General features: G+C 41.4%; 2 protein-coding genes across 13 annotated transcripts in view; both read left to right on the forward strand.

The window, feature by feature from the left end:
* The first annotated feature begins 16 nt into the window (after positions 1 to 16).
* On the forward strand, positions 17 to 14,253 carry FYTTD1 (forty-two-three domain containing 1). The gene is made up of 9 exons (XM_032119845.1): positions 17 to 160; positions 3,210 to 3,341; positions 6,381 to 6,526; positions 7,279 to 7,391; positions 8,323 to 8,419; positions 9,325 to 9,386; positions 10,237 to 10,311; positions 11,115 to 11,241; positions 12,296 to 14,253. Exons 1-9 carry the CDS (start codon positions 58 to 60, stop codon positions 12,389 to 12,391), a joined length of 951 nt encoding a protein of 316 aa, XP_031975736.1. The 5' UTR covers positions 17 to 57; the 3' UTR covers positions 12,392 to 14,253.
* A 1,081-nt stretch (positions 14,254 to 15,334) lies between these two features.
* Positions 15,335 to 22,567, forward strand: part of LRCH3 (leucine rich repeats and calponin homology domain containing 3) — a 62,712-nt gene continuing 55,479 nt past the window's right edge. For 11 of the 12 annotated variants that reach the window (XM_032118921.1, XM_032118923.1, XM_032118927.1 and 8 more), the window contains exon 1: positions 15,336 to 15,578. In XM_032118921.1, coding sequence (XP_031974812.1) covers positions 15,368 to 15,578 — 211 coding nt within the window. In that variant the 5' untranslated portion in view covers positions 15,336 to 15,367. Of the gene's footprint in view, positions 15,579 to 22,567 lie in introns of all 12 variants that reach the window. The other variant, XM_032118925.1, reaches the window with a different exon arrangement.

Consider the following 22,567-nt stretch of genomic DNA (forward strand, 5'->3'; position numbering starts at 1 on the left):
GCTGCTGCGCATGCGCGGGACCGGCGGGGGGGGTGGTGCGCTCTGAGGGAGGCGGCCATGAGCGCGTTCGGGGCTACGGCACCGCTCCCGGGCTCTTCGGCCGCGGCGGGGGCCCGGCACGGCGGCGGCGAGAGCCTGGAGAAGATCGACATGTCCCTGGGTGAGGAGCGGGACTGGGGCGGCCGCTGTGGGCGACAGGGCGGGGGGCTCGGACTGAACCAAACGCCGGGGACGGGCGGAACGAACCAACGGGGCTGTGCCGGGCACCGGCGCGGGCGGAACCAACGAGGGCGGGGGGGTGGGGAGGGGAAAGGACGGGACCCTCCCACAGCGAGAGCGCCGGAGGGGCGCGGGTGGCGCCGGGGGCTGGGCACGGGAGCGAGTCCCGGCCGTGTCACCGGGAGCAGCGGGGACCCGGGGGTTGCGATCCGTGGCGGGGAAGAGCCGGGGCCCCTTTGTGCCGCTTGGTGGTCTGAGTAGGCCGCAGCCCGGGGCGCTGCCTGCGTTTGGCCCAGTGAGGCCCTCGGTACTTGGGCCTTTGGCTGGGTGGCCCTCGGGGAGCGTTCCAGGGCCTCGCCTGGGGCTTGTAACAACAGAGATGGGGGAGGTTTGGTGGTCTCTCAGCTGGCCTGGCCTTTTTATTCTTCTCAGGTTTGGAAGTCGGCAGTGGCAAGTCTCCCGTCTAACCCCTTTGCAGTATAAGACCAGTCACACCAAGCATGACGTCGCGTCTACCACGTACTTTCCTGTGATAATCTACCCCGTTGTCCCCTGCCCTCCTATTGCAGGGTGTGTGTGTTAGGAAGTTGCACAGACTCATTACAAACCTGCAGAGCTGTGTCTCCAGCATGTCCGAGAAACTGACATCCACACTGTAGATACTTCAGTGAGGTATCTCAGAGAAGTTCTGTTCTGGTCCTGTGTACTGAGTCCCCTTAACAGTCAGGGACAATTTGGTGTGTTCGTGGGCTGCATCTTCCAGTTTACTTTTATTAGAAAAAAAATTTTAAAATTGGTTTTGTACACTCCAAGACTGCTCTGTGATGCTACCAGAGCATGATAGATTGGTGCTGTCAGGAGACTTTCTTCAAAAAGCAGAATCACAGTGTAAACTGAAATTATTAATGGTGGATTTGGCCTTTGTGGGCCACCGTAAAATAAGAGGATTTGTGCAATTTTTCCCTCTGTAAATAATTCAGTGGACTTCTTTGTGCAGTGGAGATATCTTGTGAAATGATGTTTAGAGTTTGAATGTAGAGTAGTGTTATAGCATTCATAGAAAACTATAAATCTGTTTTTATTTACAGCACACAATCTTTGTTTTCAGGATTGCTAATAGAATTATTGATCCTGGCTCATTGTGTTTTCAGATATTTTGATGTTTCCTGGCCAAGTCAACCTTGCAGTCAGTCACTGCTACATGTCCTGGCCATTAGCTAGTAGCAGATTGCAAAGGAGTATTGTAGTGTCATGAGGATGGTTTTTTTTTCTAAAGTGGTGTTGTGAAGCAGGTGTGTTCCTCAGCTTCTTTGGGTGTATGAGAACCTTGTCACCCATGGCTGCTGTCCCCAAAAGTGTCTGTGTCTGGTGTAACCGAAGAGGAGATGCAGTGCCACATCTAGTGTGATATCAGAGAAACTGACGTGACTTTAATCTAGAAGATTTTAAGATTTGAGATCTTGGTGTTGAGTAAATTCTCATATAGTAATAAAGATTAAACATGGTTGTGTTTTGTGCAGCTCATCTGCAGCTGAGCTTCCAGTTTGATACTGTTTGGTATGATTGATAACTCTGCTGTGCTAGCTGTAATTGTGGTCTCTGATCTCAGGCAAGATAGGAGAAGGCTTCAGTGTGGCTGCTCTAACAAATGCATGAAGTCCCATATGTCCTTAATATACTTATGAAACTTAAGTGCTTTTGTTTAAAAAGTTGTAACCTTGTGTGCAGTAGCTTGCAAAAATAGGATTTAAGATGAAGCAGATGAACTGTGAAGCATGAAGTGTTTGAAGTGGCTTTGGTTTCCTTTGTGTATAAAAGGATAGTTTGGAATCCTTGCTTCAGGGACAACCCCTTTGGTAAAGAAGATGCTGTAGATATCAAACCCTGAGTAACCTGTGTCAGTGTTCCTTGTCCTAGTAGATTTTATCTGAAATTCAATCATTTTTGCAGCAAAGTGAGCTAATTTTCTCTTAGCTTTCCTTTAACAGGATGCAGACCATTGGGTAACAGTGTTGTGATTTTGGTATTTATGTTTTTTACACTGTTTTCTCTGTTCTACCCCTTATTAGTCCATTTGAACTCAGCCACAAACACAGTAACCCCATTTCCATCTCTCCTTGACTGAAAAAAGACTGTCCACATATTTGTGGAGGTTCCCTATTGAAACATGACATTTTTTATGAGTTGTGCTCTCATGATAAAGATGCAGTAAACACAATTTGACAATTTCCTTTAAGGTGTTCTTGTGAACAAGCTGACAGATAAAAGCTGCCGCACCTTTTGCTTTGCTCTTCTCTTCTGAGCTGGCTACCAGGTCAGTGAAGGAAATCAAACTGGTGTAGCATAATTTGTACTGGACACACCTGCTGTTCACTTTTCATCAGCTTGTTTCTCACACATTTTTGAACTGATTAATAACTTCTCTGAGATGGTTTCCCTGAACAATAGATAAGGTGGTTGCTTTGGATTGTAGATTCCTGGGAAGAGATGTCTTGCTTGCTTTTTTCCCCATCATTTCAGCCTTGGTGAACATCTGAAGATAACTGATGGCCTGAGTTGTCTCTGTGTGATCTTTTTTAAGTAGCTTAGGATGAAAGAACTAAGGCTGGAATTGACATTTTATCTGGACTCTGCAAAGTCTGGGAATGAGATTGGATTTACATTTTCTTTAACAATATACAAAACCTAATGGAGTCATTCAAATTAAAATTTAGTGCTGGGCTTAATGCCATGATCTTCCAAGCCTCTTGCATTGTCTGGATGTATGCAACTGCTTCCCTTTGGCTGGGGCATCATATTATAGAGTAGGTTCTGTAAGACGTAACAGGGACTGGATGTTTGTAGTGCTAATGTTTCTGGAACCTTAACTTGTATGTGCTGCCTTTGCAGGATTGACTGGTCTGTCTCCTGTGACTCCAGGCTGCTCGGGGTTTTTATTCAGTATGTCAAATTTTATACAGTATGTCAGTTTTTCTTTTTTCTTCTTGTAGATGATATAATCAAGCTGAACAAGAAAGAAGAGAGAAAGCAATATTCTCCCAAAATAAAAAGAGGGCTTCAGCAGAATCGAGCTCGACAGTTTAGTTCACAAGGCTCCAAGTGGGGAATCCAACAGCAGAAAGGTATGCGTGCCAAACATAACATGGATTCCATATTATCTTTTTTGAGCTGAAAGGTAGCATAATGAAATGTATGGATTGACATGGTCAGTTCATGTGTCTTTCAAATAGTGTAATATGTCACGCTTTTGATTATAATTCAGGGGTTTTTAAAATCTATTTGGTTTTGTTTCTGATTCAGTGTGAGAAAGTAATTGACGTTTGGCCACCAGGGAGCTTAGATGCTTGAGGGACTGTCTTTGACTCAGGGAAGAATTGGCTTGCTTTCTGATTCTTCAAGTTAATTTTAATTTTCGAAATTGTGATCATACTTTGCCCCTTCTCAGAGATGGACAGAACAAGTGCTTATGCTAAAGGCTGTGTATTGGGAGATGTGGAGGCCTTGCCAGAGCTCAGAGCTTTGTGCAAAAGAAAAGCATATTCATATTTGCTGGGTAGAATTCTCTTTGTAGGCCTCCCCAAAGTATCTGTTTCTGTAGACTGTGATGCTGGCTCAGGAGTATTTAAATGGGTAGTGCAGAGTCTGAGTTGGCTTTTCCTGGTAAGAGCTTGGGATGCAAAGGAAGTACTGTGTCAGCCTTCTTAAGCCAGTGGTTTTACAGTAGAATACAAAAAGGAGAAGCCAGTGTTTTAACAGTGGAATACAAAAAGGGGGAAAACACCATATAGGCAGGGAGTGAAGAGAGGATAAGTGCACAATAACAGCTTTGCTGTAGGTTCCCCTGAGTAACTCATGGGGTTTTTGATACACAGGAGTCAGTTGAGAATGATTTCCAGGCTTTAATCCAGTACGTGGATAGTTCCTGCTTGAAGTACAGGCTGGTTTTGCTTGCAATTAGTTTTGAAAAGTATCTATTTAATACCGATGATCAAAATATGGAAAAATACTGTCTGACAAGAAAGCTTACCACCTCAATATGAGCTAATTAGGTGTTTAGGTTAATTCATGCAATTTCTTGTTTAGTAGCATTCCTTTAAAACAAAGACACGTCTGTCTGGTATACTCACAATGATCCCTGTGTTATCTTTGTCTTGCTTAGTGTTTGTTGTAGCAGCAGCTCCTCTTTAGTATCTTAGACACAAATGTCTTTAGGGATCAGTGGAATGTTGTGTTACTCAGGGCTCAGAGGAGTTTTGGTTTCTATGCAGGCCTACACAACTGTGTTACTTGTACATCTCTAATAAATTGGTGACAGGACTGGAAAAAAATTTACATCTCTCAGCCCGAATGTGAGGATATTCGTGTGGGTGAAGAGTAAGTGAATTTAAGTTGTAGATTATAGAACATGTAGGCTCTGTTTATAACTGCAGTTGTCAAGTGCAGTTGTTTATCATCAAAAGAGCACAAAAGAAACAAGTATTAGGATTTAGAATTTTAGGAGAAACTTGATCTGTAAACATGAAACTCTAAATACTACTGTTTTGGGCAGTTAGTTTTCTCTGCTGGAACCTTACCAGCTTGCCTGCCTATGTTCTAGGAAAAAGGCAAACAATTTCTTTGTAAAATTGCCAGATTCCTGACATCTTGAAACACTGTGAATATATTCAACTGTTCCCCCCTATACAGCTCTGCACAGTTTCTCCCATTGAAAACAAATCTCTTATATTGTTTTTAAGCAGAAGGTGACATTAAATAGTTTTTCTGAGCATTCTAGTCATTAGTAGCTTACCAGTAGATTTATTGCTACTCTCTTGCTATTGAAGTTACTCGGGTAAGTAGCAAATCCTCTGTGGACAACTTCAGAAACCACAAATGATCCACAGTGTTCAATTCCTTGTGGTTTTAGAAGTGGCTGCCAAACTTCCTGGAAAGAAGAGAGGAACTTGAGATGGGATTCTATTCAGCTTTTGGGGGTAAAAACAGAGAGAGGAGCGTTGTTCATTTAAATAAAAGTTGTCCTTGGTGATACACAGAATGCAACTGCACAAAGCCCTGTGCAGCCTGAGCTAACTTGGATGTTTTCATTTACTTGAGCAGAGGTTGGTCTATAGAGCTTGTGAGGTCCATTTCAGCCTAAACAACCCTGTTTCTCAGCTCTTCTCTTGGAAAAGAAGAGCATTTGCTAACCAGCCACAAAATGTGTGTACACAGCAGTTCTCCATGGCAAATTGATCTGAGCTGGGGTCTGATCGGTGGCTTACCTCATGTCATGGCTTGTGTCATGAGGAAGCACAGCTTTATTATCAGTGCTGTTAAGTTAGATATGTTAAAACTAGATGTGTCTGTTGCTGGAGAGCTGACTCCTTAGTCTTAAATTTGTTTTGCAGTCTGAGGTTCTAGAGGGGAGGGTGCTTGGTGACAAAATTTGAACATGCTCTGTATTCATAGCATGAAGCTAAATGACTCCAGACAGGGTTAATCAAACCCTGGTAACTGGAGATACTACAGCCCTCAGACTTACAAGCCTTTTATATTCAAAAGCTGTTTTCAATCCTCAGTTTGGCTGCACTGCCATGCAGACTTCAAATTGAAAACACTTCAAATGTGATACGATTCATGTGCTGTTTAATGTGATTTTGTGGGCCAATTGCTATGTTCTTTCCTCTTAAGTCATGTCTTGGGAACCACTGATTTAAATAAATAATCTTTTAAGCTGTTTTGGTTTTTTTTCCTTCTAAATTAAACTGGCAATTTGAAGTTTGCTGAATGAGTAGGAAGCTGAGGGACTTTTTGTTTGGTTTGGTTTTATATTACTCAGTACTTGATGAAGTCCCATTTCAGAGTATTTTGGTAGTTTTCTATGCTAGAAGATTCCTAAGTTCTTCCTGTAGACATGTCGAATAAAACATTTTCAACAGAAATTAATGCAATTAGCTAGAGCAAAGCTATGCTTTGTATGAGAAGCTGATCATTGCTGTGCTGGGGCTTGGGCCAGACCTGCTAAAACAACTGAGTGACCAAATTGTCTTCAAGTGTAGTTGTGATCTCAACTCTAAGGCTTGAAGTGTGCAGCCAAATAACTTGTGCTGCCTGCAAGGCATCTTAAAGCATTAATCTTTTTCTTCCAGGAGGAATTGTTGAACTTTATCTGCTTGTTGCAGGTTATGGTAAGAATCGTTTGGGGCGCAGAAAGAAGATAGCAGGGAAGAAGCGTTCTTACGGAGTTATAACTGGCCTGGCAGCCAAGAAAGCTGTGGGTTCACACAAAGGAATCAGTCCTCTGAACAGACAGCCACTGAGTGAGAAGGTAATTAATGCAACCCTGGTGATTCGTGTCAGAACAGGTTACAAAAATGAAAGACAAGCGCTTCAGAACATTGTTACTGAAATATCAAATGGAGACATATGGTACAAGCTTTTATCGAATTGAGAATGTGTTAGCTGAGTTCTTGTTTGTTTTGAGTGGGCTGGATAATGACTGGGTGTGAAAGTAGTTTCTAATGCGTAGTTGGGTTGCAAGTCATGAGAGTTGAAGTACAGAAGTATATTCTGTGTGAGTATGGAGGGAATTACTGTATTTTATGAGGAAAATTGGTTTTCTTACAGACCAATGATTCAGCCAACCTGCAGGTGCTAAGCATGTGCTGTTACAAAAACGAAAGTTTTTGCAGAATACTAAACTCCATCAGTAGGCTCCCTTCTCTGCACTGCTCCAGTGCATTGTTGCCTGCTTCATCTCATTCAGTATTGTAGAATGGGGGTTGCTTTCAGATTTAAGAAGACTAATTTTGAGACATGTGGAGCATGGATTTTTGTTAGTTTGGGGAGATATGGTAATGAAAAAATAGCTGCTAATGTCTGATGCTTTTTGTTTTCTCCTGAGGATGTGGAGAATATAGAATTCATGAAATTGTAGAAGGTATTTTCAAATTACACTAGACTGTGAAAGATAGGCAAAGCCAAGTGTATTCTAATCACGGTTTGTAAATGGAAACTGAAAGAAAAATGTTTGTGTGTATACAGTATACATTATGCTGTATATGTTTGTTGGTTTTTAAGAATGCACAACGGAATTACCCAGTCTTGAAAAGGAAAACAAACCTGCAGAGACAATCTGAAATGCAGAGAAAACAAGCTCCTGCCCTCAGGAGGCCTGCCCTGCTAAACAGGAGGTAAAATACCAAGTCTGCTTTTTGAACACTCCTTGGCAACTTTCTGTAGTGAATCTTGTTTGACAGGACTGAGGCTAAGAGAAGACAATAGGTACTGGCAGTAACAATATGGTCAAGACCACCTTATGGGTGAAGTTCTACAAATCTGGAAGCCAAGAATGTGACAGACATGGTCTCAATATAAAGCCAGATGTTTGTTACGATGTAGAGCACTCAGGAAGTACCTCTATTTTTGAGCACGTGGTATTCTGCTTTCAGTTAAATCACAGGCAGCCTGTATTTAAGCAACCTGATCTTGTGGAAGGTGTCTCTGCCCATGGCAGGGGGGGTTGAATCTAGGGGATCTTTAAGGTCCCTTCCAACCCAAACCATTCTGTGTTTTATGATGCTACATGGAAATGGCCACTGTGAATTTTGATAGCTCAGAAGTGTCAGCCATGGTTTAGTGAACTTTCTAAATGCCTTTATGGAAGCTGGTGCCATCTGCAGCTTCAGGGAAGCCATTGCATGTTTTATTTGTGCTGTAATTAACACGTGTTATAAACTGCAACCGAAGTGGGTTTCACTATGTGACCATATCATGAAAACGGTAAACAAACTTCCTTTAATTTTTTTTTTTTCATCTAATCGACAATGTTTAAAGTGCTGGAGGATACTCAGCAAAGTGAAGAGCAGAATTAATGACCATATTGTCCTGTGTTGTATGAACATTAGGCTTCAATGTACCAACAGTGATTTCTCCATTTATGAGTGATGTGTTTCATTCTTAGTGTGTAAGGAGACTATCCCAACTGAAGCATTCAGCCTCAAAGAGGCAGCACTGCAGATGTCCTTCTGGATGTTTTGGGCATTTCTTTGACTTCCATAGTAGCCTCTCTGAGGTGTTCCCTGTGGAGCCTTTTATAACTATATTTTTTAATAAATATTACAGGAATAACATGCCATCCACTTTTGTCAGAATTGGAAACAAACTAAATCAGCAGAAAGATACTCGTCAAGCAACTTTCCTGTTTAGAAGGGGCCTGAAGGTAATACAGATTTTGGAAGAACAAGGCAATTGTACCACAGGTTCTAAGCTAACCTGTAACAGTGATATTAGTGAATCAACTTCAAATATCAGGTCTAAGTAGAAACTTCAGGTGGACTGGGAAATAGCAACAGGTTCTTCTAGGGAAGTGCACTTGTTCTCTTTAGTTACTGTAATCCACTGAGCCTTCCTTCACATTCCAGTGCAATTGAGCTATTCTGAGGGGCATGAAACTTGTCTGTGTTTCAGGGTAGTTACAAGATATTAATTTTTCCTTTTAAAAGTTAATGTTAGAAAGCACTGCCCAGCTTTCAAAAGTTGCCTCTGGGTGAAGAATAGAGCACAAATACATTTTAGAATCTGATTATGGTTTGGTTTGCTTTTTTAGTTACTTTGGGGTTATTTATTTCAGTTATTTTGGTTATTTAAGGATTTTTTAGTTAGTAGGATCGAGAGATTAGAGAGTGCACAGTGAATGAAAAGTGGTGGTTTTCGTTTTTATTTGTGCCCTCATTCTACATCTGCCATAGTTGTGACTGTAAGTAGCTGCTGTGTTCCTTTCAGATGGATTGCAAAATTACAGGCAGGATCAGGAACTAGACAGACTTTTCTTGCTAGTATAGTAATATTTTGATGTATCTTAGCTGACATAGTCCTCCAGAATGTTGCCATTGCTGTATTGGCAGTTTTGTTTAAATCATTTTGTGTTCTTAAAGTAATTCCTTTTCAGTGTCTTATGAAGGTCAGAGGACTCTTATCTTTGAAGTCCCTCTGAAAGTACAACCCTATTTGGGCAGAGTGTACAAACAGCTTTAAACTTCTATTTTTGAACTTCTGTATTTCCAGCTGCTGCAGTAGGAATTGAAACAGTATTCAAATCTGGTGTCTGTCTTGATATGTTTTCAGGTGCAGGCCCAAGTGCAGTCAACAGATGATCTTGATAATCAGACAGTAAAGAGAACTCGTCAGTAAGTATCTAATTTGGAAAACTTCAGTTTTGTAACACATAGGATTTGCATTTTAGCTCAGACTTCCTGGCTATGATAATAGAAGGGGGGTGGATTTTTTCCCCTCTAGGCCCATCAACTAGAGTGACAGTGATCCTCTCCCTATTCTCAGTTATTTCCTAAATTATCTTCTAATTTAACCAGGAGGAGTTGGTTTGCATAAGACATTTACAGGAATGAGGGGGAAGGTGGCAAGAGGATCACTCTAATCTCTAGCACTCATGAATATTGCATAGATTGGAAGAAAAATTCAAATGTCAGTGTTCTCCTGAGCTCTTGTTGTAATTTTCCTTTTATTTAATATGCATATAAGCCTGTGAAGCAGTTTAGAAATGAAAAAAGCAGAGCCCAATGAGGCCACTGGGCTCTTCCACCACGCACTCTTCCCATATCATTCTGTGCCTGCTGGGCTCTTTGCAGGGTGTTTCTTTGGGAATACAACAGGCTGAGAAAGCAGCAGGTGCCACAGAGTGCAGTCTGTCACCTCTTGGATTTGCTGTTAGGGCCATTTTGGCCCCATCTGTTGCAAGGAAACTGAATGTTTTAAAAAAGTGAACTCTTGGGTCAGTGATGTAGTTGTGGTGCACCTTGACAGCTTGTGATTTAGTGCTCTCCTGAATAGATGTAGGTAATGTAAAAGGTACAAGATTCAGTAGCCAAGTGTCTTGTGGCTGCATGTGGTCTTTGTACTGGCCAACCTTCTGAAAGCTTGCGCATTCTTTGCTGGCCGGTATTTTGGACATACCTTTAAAGATACCCTGACTGAAATCTCTGCACAGGTTTTGTAAGTGATTTTGTGTTTTCAAACTAGATGGCGAACTTCTACTACAAGTGGAGGGATCCTGACTGTGTCTATTGACAACCCAGGAGCAATCATAAGCCCAATGTGAGTTTTCAAATAAGTTCTGAAATGTTCTGAACATAAATGAAATTGCTGCTTTGAACCATTTAGCAAGTTCCTTGCTGCTAGAGTTTCAGGTGACATCAAAGTCACAGCTTCTTGTGAAGGCTTTTAAGTCTGGCCCCTTTCTGAGTATTTCTGAGCTGTGTTTGAGCTGGATCTCACACATCATCTCCTAGTTAGGAGCTTGATGTGCTATACAGTGGAAGAGTGGTGGGCTGCTAGATTTTCACCTTGTCTGTCCCTTCCAAGTCAGGCCATGTTGTAGCTGTTTTCTGCCCCTATCTGGGTTGAAATGAATGAGCACCTACTTGATGAGTGATGGTAACAGTTCCTTCCTGATTCATAAAAATACTGCTGGACTTATGCTTAAAGAGAGCATTGCTGTATTTGTCTTCGGGAAGTTGATGGTACTGTTGTTTATAGGTGGTATATTTTAAAAATGTCTTGAGTAGCATTTTCTTGGTAGCATTTTATAAGTAAGGAAGACTGTACTGATTTTTATTTTTTGTATTTAGGGGATTAATTAACCACAAATTACATGTTTGTCAGTAGAATTGCAGATAAAAAATAGGATGGTTTTCTGTTGGGACTCTTCTGTCTGATAACAATAACAAATGGTTCCTTTTTTAGTTCTGCCTGACTTACCTTCTTGAATTTGTGCCCTCCAGCTCTTCAGCCAGCCTGGTCAAATGGTTTGATGAAAAACTCATACCTCTGTCAGCATTAAGGCTTTCTTACATAAAACACAGGTTCATCATGCCCTTTGTAACATTGTTCTTTCACAGTTCCCAGAAATTACGATTAACTCGTAGTCCTGTGCCGCCATTTCTGATGAAGAGGGACCAGTCTGAAGAGAAGAAGATTCCAAAAGGTGTTCCGTTGCAGTTTGATATAAATAGTGTTGGAAAACAGGTAAATGCAGTTTTTGTAACTGTGGAAGTAGTTTGAATAAAAGCCAGTGAGGCACTTTCCTCCTGGACTCGCTAGTGACAGAAAGAGGGAACTAGTAACTACTTCATTTCCACTTCCGGTCTTTCTGCTAACTTGCTGTGTAACTTCAAGTAGCTAAACTCACTGTTCCTGTTCTTCTAGTTTGTGCCTTGCATGCCCACGTGATTTAAATGGGATTTAAAATGTTGAATATTTCTGAAAGGCTTCTAGTGTTCCTGCTGTGCTTATATCAGCAACTGTGAGTAATTCAGGGATGAGCTGCTTTCAGCTGTGTGACCTGCATGGAGCCCTGGCAGCTGAATTTATAAGGCAACTTTTGCTGTCCATCTAGGAAAAAAAATTAAATGTGATGATGTAAAGGCTTGAAAGATGATCAATTTTTCACAGGTTCCATGTACACAGGCAATTTGGTACAGCAATCCTAATGCTGTCATTGAAGGAATTCTTAGAGTGTGACAGTTAGATGCTGTTCTTGTAATCAGCTCTTTAGTACCAGCTGCAGAAAACTGCATGGAGTCAGGGCATTGATTTTCATTTGTTCCATCAGGAGTAAGAAGTATGTCAGAAATAGTCTACCACTGTACTGTAAAATTAATTGAACTTTTGGATTAGACTTCAGCTTGTTGCCTCAGCTGAGTAAGCTGGAAAGCAACCTGCATTAAAATGGTGAAAATACTGCATTTGTTGAAGTTGCAGAAAATCTGTGTGGGGAAATGTGTACTGGAAGTTCCTTTTTTCAGTCTGTCTGTCCTCAGTTTAACTTACAATATTTTGAGTAGGCTTTGAGTATTGACATTATATACCTTGTGTTATTAGTGAATTCTGAGAATGCAAGCTCTTGATGTGTAGTCCAATCTGATTTTTAAATGGTGTGGGAAGTGACAAAGTAGCTAAGTGAGGCAACTAAGGAGTCAAGCGATGATACAGACTGAAGAAAAAGTTATTCTGTCTTCATTACTTTGATTAAATTAACCCAACACCTTTAAAGTTTTGGTTAAATGACTTTATTTTTCAGACAGGGATGACGTTGAACGAACGATTTGGGATCCTGAAGGAGCAGAGGACAGCACTGTCTCAGAACAAAGGAAGCCGTTTTGTAACAGTGGGCTAACCTGGCAGATGGACTTGGGCATTGAGCCCACCTACCTAAGACCCTGAGATAAAAGTGGGCAGAAGAATACAGCGTATGTCACTAGAATTCTCCAGACATCTTGCTAAGATGGTGGCAGAGCTATCTCTTTTTATTACTTTTACTTGGAATGGTAAAAGACTTGATGCCCTGAGGGAGAAAAAGTGGAGAGAAACTGATCTGCCATAGTGGCACCATCACCTGGTTGGAAAAGATTCTGTTGCCCAGCTGAGTTCTTTGACCCCTCTGTTTTAGTAAAGATTGTTTAAGTGTTTAATTACAAACCCCATTTTAGGGTTTTTTAGGGACTGCCTTTGAGCTCTCTTTCAGACTCCAGTTTAGCACAGAGCCTCAGTCCATGGATACTTTGGTAGCGATGTAGCGGCATTTTTCATGGGAGCATTGGTTCTGTACTTCTTTGTGCTTTTAAAGTTCCATTTTTTTCCTTTCTTGAAAACTGTTTTGCATCCTCACGTTCATGAATAAAGCTGTTAGCTGAGACCCAAAATTTGTAACTGGGATGGAGACTATTCTACTCTTATCCTTAAAAGTGGTCCAGACCATATACCATATTGGAGGAATACTGCAGAGGCAGTGTGAGAGTCCTTTATATTCCAAATAGCTCAACTTCATCATCCTCCTCTGTAAATGGAGTTTATCTGTCTTCTTCTTAAAATTTTGATTTTTATTTCTCTTTGAAAGGTTTTTCACAAACTTAATGCAATAATGTAATGTTTTTGAATAATTTGATAGGAGAAAATACAGCAGTTCCCAAGGAAGTCAGCAGTATGGTAGTTTCTTACCCTCCCAGATACTGGATTCTCATCCTGCATACCTTGCCCCAGAGCATTTTCTCTGACTCTTAAAAATAGCTGGAGGCAAGCAATCTCATGGCACTTGTTTGTTTATACCAAAGAGAGGTAAGATGTGAAGCTGATCCGAAGTGGTCAGACATCTGGAAATATCTGAAACTGAGGAACATTGCTGGAGGAAAGCCCTCAGTTTGCCAGCATGTGTAAGGCATTAGGGAGGAACATGTAGCCACCTGCTTTAAGCATAGCTTTGGGCATCAGAATATGCAGGACAGTAACAACTGGGCCATCCTCAATCTGAATTTATATAATCCCTAAAACTGGGGCACCTCTTCAGAACTGCTTCCAGACCAGGAACTGGTGATCTTGGCACTGCTGTTTGGCAGGGAGGGTTAGGTACAGTCAGGCAGAAGAGTGGCTGGCTTTGCTGCATCCAGGAATGTTTATGGTGTTTGAAGCTGGTTTAACTCCTTTTCACATTCTTGAAGAATTTACATTGGACAGAGTTGGTTTCCTTGTGTTTTTATCTCAAATTCCAAGTTAACTAGCATATACTGGCAAGTTCAGCCTTGAAGAGCATTTGACAGCAGAAGGGCTTTTTTTTGTATAGTTTTGAAGTCAGAGTGCACTCTGATGCTAAGCTAAATAGGACTTAAACCCTTATTTTTAATGTTGGAAAATATACCTTAGCAGAAGCAAACTAAATGTAATGGTGTTAAGGTTTCTTTCTCTACTACTAGTAGGATTTTTTTTTTTTAATAAATGTCCCACTGTTAGAGTTTGAGTAGATGAAGTGTAGTCAGTCATCCTGTTCCAGTGTATACGTTTTCCATGTGCCAGGATGCAACAAAAAAAAATTCTTTTGCATCAACCTAGATGCAAAACATTGATGCAGTGCATCAAAAAATGCTAGTTTGTATTTAATGAGAAGATGCTTTACACTGTACCTTTTGGTATTTTTTGGAGAAGTTACTACATTTGATCTATTCTGAAGCTGTTAATTTTTTTTTAAATAAAAAGTTACAGGTTTCATATTGTCTTGTTCCTGTTATAACCACCTGGGCAGTAACCTGGTTATGTGAATTTTCTGATAGCCTGCAAGGGGTTCTTATTGGTTAAATTTTTATTAAATATTTCAAAGAACACAGCAGAAAGCAACCTAACATAAAAGAGGGCTCACACTCTTAATACTCTGACAAGGAAACACTTCTTGGAATGGCACTGTGGAGGCTCACTTGCATTTAAATGTGTCAGCTACTAATTAATGTTTCAGTAGCACTGCCTAATTTAGTGGTTTGATGTGATGAGAATACCAGATGTGTCAGTCCAAGCACTGATTGTTGCTGTGACATGTCTTGATAGCGAGAATCGCTGTCATCAACACCTTGTGCTGCAGGAACAGCCCGAGCAGCTCCCACGGCCGTGTCTGGGAGTGCTGTGCCAGCAGGAGGCATATGCAGTGGAAATGCTGCTATTAATCGTCAATGCAGGACAAAATACTGCCTGTAAATATATTTGATAAGGTGTTAAATATTGTGATTGCCTTGCTATTGCCTTGTGATTACTTAGATATTGGCAGCCTTTGTTCTTCATTACCAGCTCAGGTGTGTTGGCTGCAGCATCGGGTGGGTTCAGTGAAAGCAGCAGGGCAAGATGGTATTTATTAGGATGTCGCAAAGGGTGTGACCTTTTAATGTCATCAATCCTTAAGTTAGAAAACGTGAAGCAGTTGTTGCATTTCCCGTTTAGCTGAGATGTGCGCACTCTACCCTTGGTTTGCTGCTGGAACGGGCCCAGCAGCTGTGAGTGATGCTCACCCAAAAGCCAACCTGTGGCATCCCACCTTGGCGGGTAAACTAGAATTTTTAACAGTTTCAGCTGGTGTAGAGGCGTGTCCAGGGGCCCCCTTCGCACGCCGGCTGAGCCGAGGCGGGCGGGAAGACGCGCCCCGAGAACGCGCCGGCCCCGAGAACGCGCCGGCCCCGAGAACGCGCCGGCCCCGAGAACGCGCCGGCCCCGAGAACGCGCCGGCCCCGGGCGCTTTGACGCGGCGTTCGCGCGCTGCCGGTGCCGCCGGGCGGCGGCCGCGCATGCGCCCCTGCCGCGCGCTCTGTCATGCGCTGTCCGAGCGGGCTGTGGCGGGGAAATGGCGGCGCCGGAGGGCGGCTGTGCCGTGATGCCCGCGGCTTGTCCCGCTCCGCCTGGTCCCTCGGCTCCGGGCTCCTGGAGCCGCTCCTTGGACAGAGCCCTAGAAGAAGCGGCGGTCAGCGGGACCCTCAGTTTGAGCGGCAGAAAACTGCGGGACTACCCGCGGGCCAGCGCTGCCAACCACGATCTCAGCGACACCACCCAGGCTGGTGAGGGACGGGGCGTGAGGGGGGCGAGGCAGTGGGGCAGGGGAGCGGGGGCTGTCGGAGAGGGTCTGGGGGTCCTGGCTGCCCAGCTAGCCCCCTGCTCAGGACTGAGTCTGAGGTGACCAGTTTGCTGTCTCTTCGTTAAATTGAAGCTGGTTTCGCCTCCTCCCTTCGCTTTCCGCCCTTCCTCTCCTCGGCTGAGGCAGGATGGAGGAGCTGTGGCAGGGTTCTTCCTCTGCCCGTCTGATGAGATCTCTCCCATTTGTAGGGGCTTTTTTCTTTATTATCTCTGCTCTAAAATGTTTACCTTATGGAGAGTTGTTTTAAAAAGCGTTGTGAGGTTTTTCTCAGTATTGCTGCTCGCTGCTGTGGTTTTAGCCAGTCTTGTTCTTTCTCTGATATACCTATTTGTGAATGTGTGTATATACACATACGTGTGCGCCCTCACAATCTCTCATCTTGTCCTGCTGACACGGGAGACCAACTTTCCAAGAAGGGCTGTCGGGTGTGTGTATGCTGAAGAAGCTATTTCTTATAAGCTCTGTAAGCTCTTATGCTTCTGTTATTGTCATTTCAAACAGCCACAAGCAGATATGGAAAACACTGTTTATATATAACCACAGCCCTTTTCTTTTTTTCTCCTATATAGCAGGGATTTAAGGATATTAAAGATTATTAAATACTTTACAAGGTGCGGTAAGCAATAGGGCTTTTGTCCTCTCTGTTCCTTAAAAGTATTCATAAGAATAGACTAAAAAATGTATACCTTGCCTTTAAGTACCTGGATCAGAAGTGAAAACACATTTGTGTTTGCATATTATTGTACTAAATAGAGAGATGAGACTTGGGAAATGAGAGTTTGTGCAGGATGTAGAAATCTTTTTAATACATGATACAGAGCAGATTTAGTTTATTTTGATTGTGCAGTTGTATAAGTGAAGTACAAGTAACTTTAAAAGGTGTCAGCATACCATCTGTTTGTAGCTTTGAAATCTAGTCATTTAGACTTTAGTATTGAGTTGTAGCCTTAAAGCTTAGAATTAAGCTTCCAACATCACTTTTTTTTCAAGTTACCATGTTTGTTAGTAAGTATGTTGGTTACACTGTCAGTTAAGTAATTCAAAATGGAACCTTCTTTAAAATTGTCTTGACTTCATACTCTGTCCTGTAACATCCTACTTATGCAAAAATCTTTCACTAACGAAAGAAACACTCATGAAAACTCAAGCAAACCTTGAGACAACTTGGTTTGCTTGTCTTGAACACATCTATACATAGAAAACGCTTCTTGTTGGGATATAAATTTTTGGGGTGTTTTTTGTTTCATTTGTACAAGTGCAGTTGCACAATGAATGTGTGGACTAATCTGTAAGCAAACGCGGCATACAGTTTTGTGAGGGGTTTGGGCTTTTTGTTTATAGCACTATTCATTTACTGTACTCTTAAACAATTTGTGGGAATTCTTGTTCCCACCAAGGTTCCCATCTATTGTGATGAATATTTGCATTGTAGTTGTTCAAGAAGCATTAAATGCTAATAAGTAGCAGTGCATGCCATACACTTTTGTGTGTTTATCATCACAATGAACCTTAGAAAAAAGCTAGAACTGTTCTTAAGTTGTAAGAAGCAAAGCTTATTGAGTGCGTGTGGGGACACACATTATGTTTAAATTCTCTGTTTTGAAGGCTGCTGTGAATAACTTCATCTTGTGGGGTTTTTTTTAGCGTGGTCTGTTCTGTTAGTTTTTTGTTTTGAATAACACTGAGCACAGTTTAATTCATGGGAGACTTACAGTTCTTTTGTATGGAAGTAACCACAAATAATATGAAACAACGTGCGTGTGTGTTAGGTGTTATAAACACTTAAAGTAAACACATTAAACAACACCCGAGAATGTAGACTCCCAAGTGCCTCCCTACATGCTGTGCCACAGACTCCAAGCACATGAGGTGGAGCATGTCTGTGTTTCATAAAAATCACTGGAATTGCTCCCAAACTACAAATTGTTACAAAACTGAAGATGAGACAATGATGTGCAAACCTTCCTCCTCACGTGCTTCAATAGACACCTCTGTAGTGTGAATCATACACTGATATAGCTCATTCCCATTCTTGTAGCAATAAAAGTAACTGCATGTCAGTGTAACCACATCGATGCTTATGTGGTGGGAACGAATCACATCCCTCATTAATGTAACTACCCTGCCGGAAAACCAGGATCTCACACTGCCTCAAGCCCTAGCAGATCTACTGGCCTTGGCCAGAAGCTGCTCTCAACGCAGGTGAACCAGCAAAGCAGGTCAGTAGGAACAGGGTGTGAGAGATTAGAGGCTTGATCAAGTTTAGTTGTGTGCTCTGTGGATTTTGAGGATGATGGTGGGTTATGTCAGCCACAAGATACGTTTTCAGATGTTAAGTCAATGGGAAGATCCTATTTCTTTGGACCGTCTATGGGTTCAGATTTGACTAATACTAACCCTGGTGCCCAAGCCGTAATAGCTGCTAGGTACCATTGTTAACCACTCGCTAAACAGTCGTCAGAGTGGCAAAACCAGGTCAGGTTTGCTGCACTTTATTTTTGAACTTAATACGGTATTTCTTTTAGGTATCAGTGGAAAAATTAAGTTCCTCATTAACAGTTTTCTTCAGTCACTAAACTTTTCACTGGAAAGTGGGTCCTCTAGTCATGTCAGAGCCTTGACTGCTTCTGGGCACTGCTGTCTTCCAGATGATGAAGGCCCACACATGACTTTTTAAACCAAGATCAGTGCTCAAGGTTATTCTCAGAACCGAGCAAATAACTTCAGCAGACAGTAAAGCAGTAGTGAATTTCTAGTTGTTTTGTACTGGAATTAAGGCCACATATAAAATCAAATTGAAGATGGGATAGTCTGTGCTGGAAAGCTTTGGCATGGATTAGCAGGAAGGTAACTCCCTGCAGTGCGTGATGCAGTCGTCCATCTCATGCTCTCATATGTGAGGGATGGCTCATGTGCAAGAAATGCAGTATAGTAGTAACTAATACCATAGATATTGAAAAAGTGTCTCATTCCTTTATACTCCTCCCTTACAGCTTAATTGGGATTTTAGGAAGTGACTCAGGTTTACAAAGCTCATTGATGATGAAGAATGAGCAAGCTTCTTCATTATCAAATGAAGGGTATGCTTTCATACTTTTCTTTTTCTTTCATACTTTCATTTAACATTCGTTATCTCTCCCCATTTTATCTGAGTTACAACTCATTTGTTCATTCCACTCATGTTCTTGACCACGGAATAGGAAAAGGAAGGTCTATAAACCACCTGAGTTAAATATGAAAGGAAGCACAGTTGCATTTTGCCAGTGTTAGTGTAGACTCTGATGTCTTTATTTGACAGGTTTCCCAGTGGACTAAAGCATACATTGAGCAGAAAAGTTATTTGTCAAACCCTCCATGACAGCTGTAATTACCTAACCACTCACTATCTCCATTTTTAAAGGAGAAGATGGGAATATGTGGGTTTATGCAATAAAAGAAATGTCCGTTGTATGGAAATTGAGTAAGATAATTACATGCAGCTCACTATGTCTTGTTTCTGGAATATATTAGTAGTGAAAAAGCATAGAAGGACTCTGAACAGGAAGAATAAAATGCTGTCTACAATAGTCTGCTGTGCCTTTTCAATGGCTTTGCCAATAAGGCATCTCTGTAGTTTGTTTGTACTAGCTCTCCATAGAAATGGTAAAATCTGACCATAGTGTCAGTAAAATTTCTATATGCCAGGTGCTTGCATGCATCTAGAAGGATTGCAGTGAGTATGTGAGTGTTCTGCATTAAAGGGTCTCACTGGTGTTTTTCATTCCTGCTAGAAGTTCAGGTGATATTGCCTAATGAAATGTAAAATGGCTTGAGAAGCACAGTATGGCTCAGATAGCAGTGGCCCTCTTACTCAAACATTTGTTCTTAAAGCCACAACAGCACAGTCAAAACCAGCCTAAAAGTAAGTATTTTTAAAAAAAATTCTCTTTGAGTTACTGTATTTTGAATGTAAATTATTGTGATCTCTCAGGTAACTTGGAATTTGGATTATTGTTTGTTCAAATATCAGGCTATTTGTCAGCAGAGTTTACAGTACTGGTACTTAGATTATCTGTAGTTTCAATATTAAAACCCAAAACCTAACATGTCAGTAGGGTCGTTCAGAGTCTTGTGATCGCATTTGTGTCCTTTTCTCTACCCTTAACAAAACCCAAACAGAAATGCTCTGTCCAGAGGTAGCTGTAGGAGCAAGGAGGAGAGAGGATCACAACCCTTCCTCAGGCTTTGGACAGTAATCCAGCTTGTTCTGTTCAGCTGCATTTTTTGGTCTTAGCTCCTACTTGTGTCAGTCCTTGTTTAATTTGATTATTGCTCCCTTTTGTTTTTGTTCTTATGTTTCTGTTATTGGGAAGTCTTGATCTTGTGTGGTCTGTGCATAAATACTGGCAATTCTTGGTTTCATGGAATTGTCTAAGAGTGGTGCTTTGGCTAAATTGAGGTCAGTTCTCTGGTTTGGTTTTTTTTTTTTTTGTTACCCTGAAAACACGGCAAGCAGTAGGCTATGGTAGTTTATAGTCCATTTTTGTTGGATGTGTTGGATTTGGATGGAGACCTGAGGCCTGCAGTAATGCTCAACTGTTCTTGGCACACGGGCAGTCTTTTTGCCTAACATTTTATGGCAACTGGGAAAATGCAATCTGAGCTTGTAGTTCCTAATCCTTGTGGCAATAAAAGCAATACGTGACATTCAGAATGCGTTTGTTTAGCGAGCTTATCTTTTAAAACAAACAATAAAGTCCCACCATCAAATTTTGCTACCAGTGAGCTCTTGTAAGTGAAGTTCAGTGGTGTTGCATGTGTTTCTAGTTACTTCTCTAGTCTTCCCCTTCCTTGACTCCATCATGATCAGATTTAATTTTTTTTAGTACTGTCCTGTCTGCATATGCCCTTGTAGTTATATTTTTGGCGATAACAGTAACTACATGAAAAGTAAAGAGGGTAGGGATTCGTAGTTGAATATATTGAGCTCTGCAGTCACATGAAGGAATTTAGGGAAGAAAGGAAGTATCTGTGTTTCTTTCATGGTGTTTCCAGCCCTGTTCTCCTGTGGTTGTACCTGTGCTTGGAGGTAGCAAATGTATCCTGGTTAAGTACTCCCTGAAGTCGTCGTAAATACACAGCCTAATGCGATCCAAGTTCTATGCTGATGCCAAAAGGGGAAGTTCTGTCTTCATCTACTGCTACACAGTCAACACCAGCAATCCTAGTGCCTTCCAGCAAGCTGTTTTGTACTTATCTGGCTGAAATTCAGCCAGTAACTACTTGTATCAAATCCATGGACAGCTCACCACATTTTCACGTGCGTATGAATGCCAGCAAAAGGAAAGGATGGAAGAACTGCAGGGATGATGAGAATGACAGAGTCTGTTTTGGCAGATGTGTAAGCTTAAATTGACACACCAATTGTGAAATCACATCTTAGCTCTGTTTTGTAACCTTTTACCACCGACCTGCTATAAATTTGGTAATAATTTTCTCTCAAATAATGTGCTGGCCTTTGACTTGGTGAGCATAAGAACTTATGGCTTACAGAGTTGAATTTCATTCAGTGAAACATCACTACTGATAGGTTTGGCTCTCGTGCTTTCCTTTGGCAAAATACATTATTTTATGTAAGTAATTTTAAACTGATGGTTCAGGTTTAGAATGCAGTAGATGTAATTAGTTTATTCAGTAGAAGAACCAGCAGTAAAGAATTAGTTACAACAAACACTACAAATTATGTAGCATGTGTTAAAAATAAAATTACATGGTAGCTAACAAAAAGGCTATAACTCAATTCAAGGGTTCTTCTCTGTGTAATAACTAATCAGGCTTGGATCTCATGGTTTCTGGTGTTGGCCAAACAGCTTGAATGAATTGCAGTTGTGTGTTCAGCTGAAGCCAGAGTGCTTTCTTCTTTATCTGCCATGTCCCGCTCTCCAAAGTGGAGGGGTGAAATCCATTCATGTTAGAAATGTCTTGTGATTAGATTTATCAGTGCATCAAAGTTAAAAGTATTGCTTTAATTCTCTGAATTACGGATACTTGGAGAAGATGCAAAGGGTACAACATTGTGGTCTTTTCTTTTTCAGACTGTTGTGCCTAAGTTATTACTTCTGTATATATGCAGGAAGAGGGTTTAATGTTTCAGCTTAAAGTCCCCAAAATTGTCCCAATAGTCCTTTACTCAGCCTCACTTAAAATTCTACACTACAGACTGCTGCTTCCACTGACAGCCCATGTGTCTTTCTGGAGTGAGAAGTCTTTGTTCTCTTCTAGCTGATAATGTTACTGATTTGAAAGTTAAAGTATTTACAGTCATAGCCTTCTCCCAATGAGCTTCAGGTACTCCAAAATGAGAATATGCCGAAAAACCCCAACTTGCTGTGCAGCCCAGGTGTTGGCTGCTGGAATGTACGGTTTGTAACCATAATGTGCTCTGTGCAGAGGGCAGGAGGATTAGGGAGCATCTATTCAGTTCCACCCACCACCCCCACATTGTTCAGTGACCCATGTGAATTTTAGTCTCTTTATTCAGCTTATTGTTGAAACTTAGTTTTGAATACAGAAATGTGTTATTGTTGCTTTGGGCTTTTGGGTAGTGCTCCAGACTATTGAAAAGTTTTCAAACACCATTTTTTATGTAATCTCTGTGCAGTGAAGCCTGGTAATGTTTCTGCATTTTATATATATCTGAAGCTCAGTACAAGATTTAAAAGCATCTGCTGATTTGGGGTACCAAAATTTAAAATACTTGATGCCTGAACTTACAGGCATTATTTTTAAATGTAGCTTTTAATAACTTCAGATGCCTTGGTGACTCCTCGGGAATACTGGGAATCAAGCCCAAAACCTAGAAAAATGTGATTAATTACTATTTTTTGGAAAGATTAGTTTAGAAGATTTGCTTAGTATTATGAAGGAAATACA

Source organism: Corvus moneduloides, chromosome 10, assembly GCF_009650955.1.
Source record: "Corvus moneduloides isolate bCorMon1 chromosome 10, bCorMon1.pri, whole genome shotgun sequence".
Taxonomy (NCBI): Eukaryota; Metazoa; Chordata; class Aves; order Passeriformes; family Corvidae; genus Corvus; species Corvus moneduloides.

What these genes read in the sequence shown, in the direction of transcription:
- FYTTD1 (XM_032119845.1), top strand. Translation starts at nt 58, where the DNA reads ATGAGCGCGTTCGGGGCTACGGCACCGCTCCCGGGCTCTTCGGCCGCG. An exon ending in ACAGTAAAGAGAACTCGTCA is followed by an intron (nt 9,387 to 10,236) that starts GTAAGTATCTAA and finishes TTTTCAAACTAG; the next exon opens with ATGGCGAACTTCTACTACAA. An exon ending in TAAATAGTGTTGGAAAACAG is followed by an intron (nt 11,242 to 12,295) that starts GTAAATGCAGTT and finishes TTTATTTTTCAG; the next exon opens with ACAGGGATGACGTTGAACGA.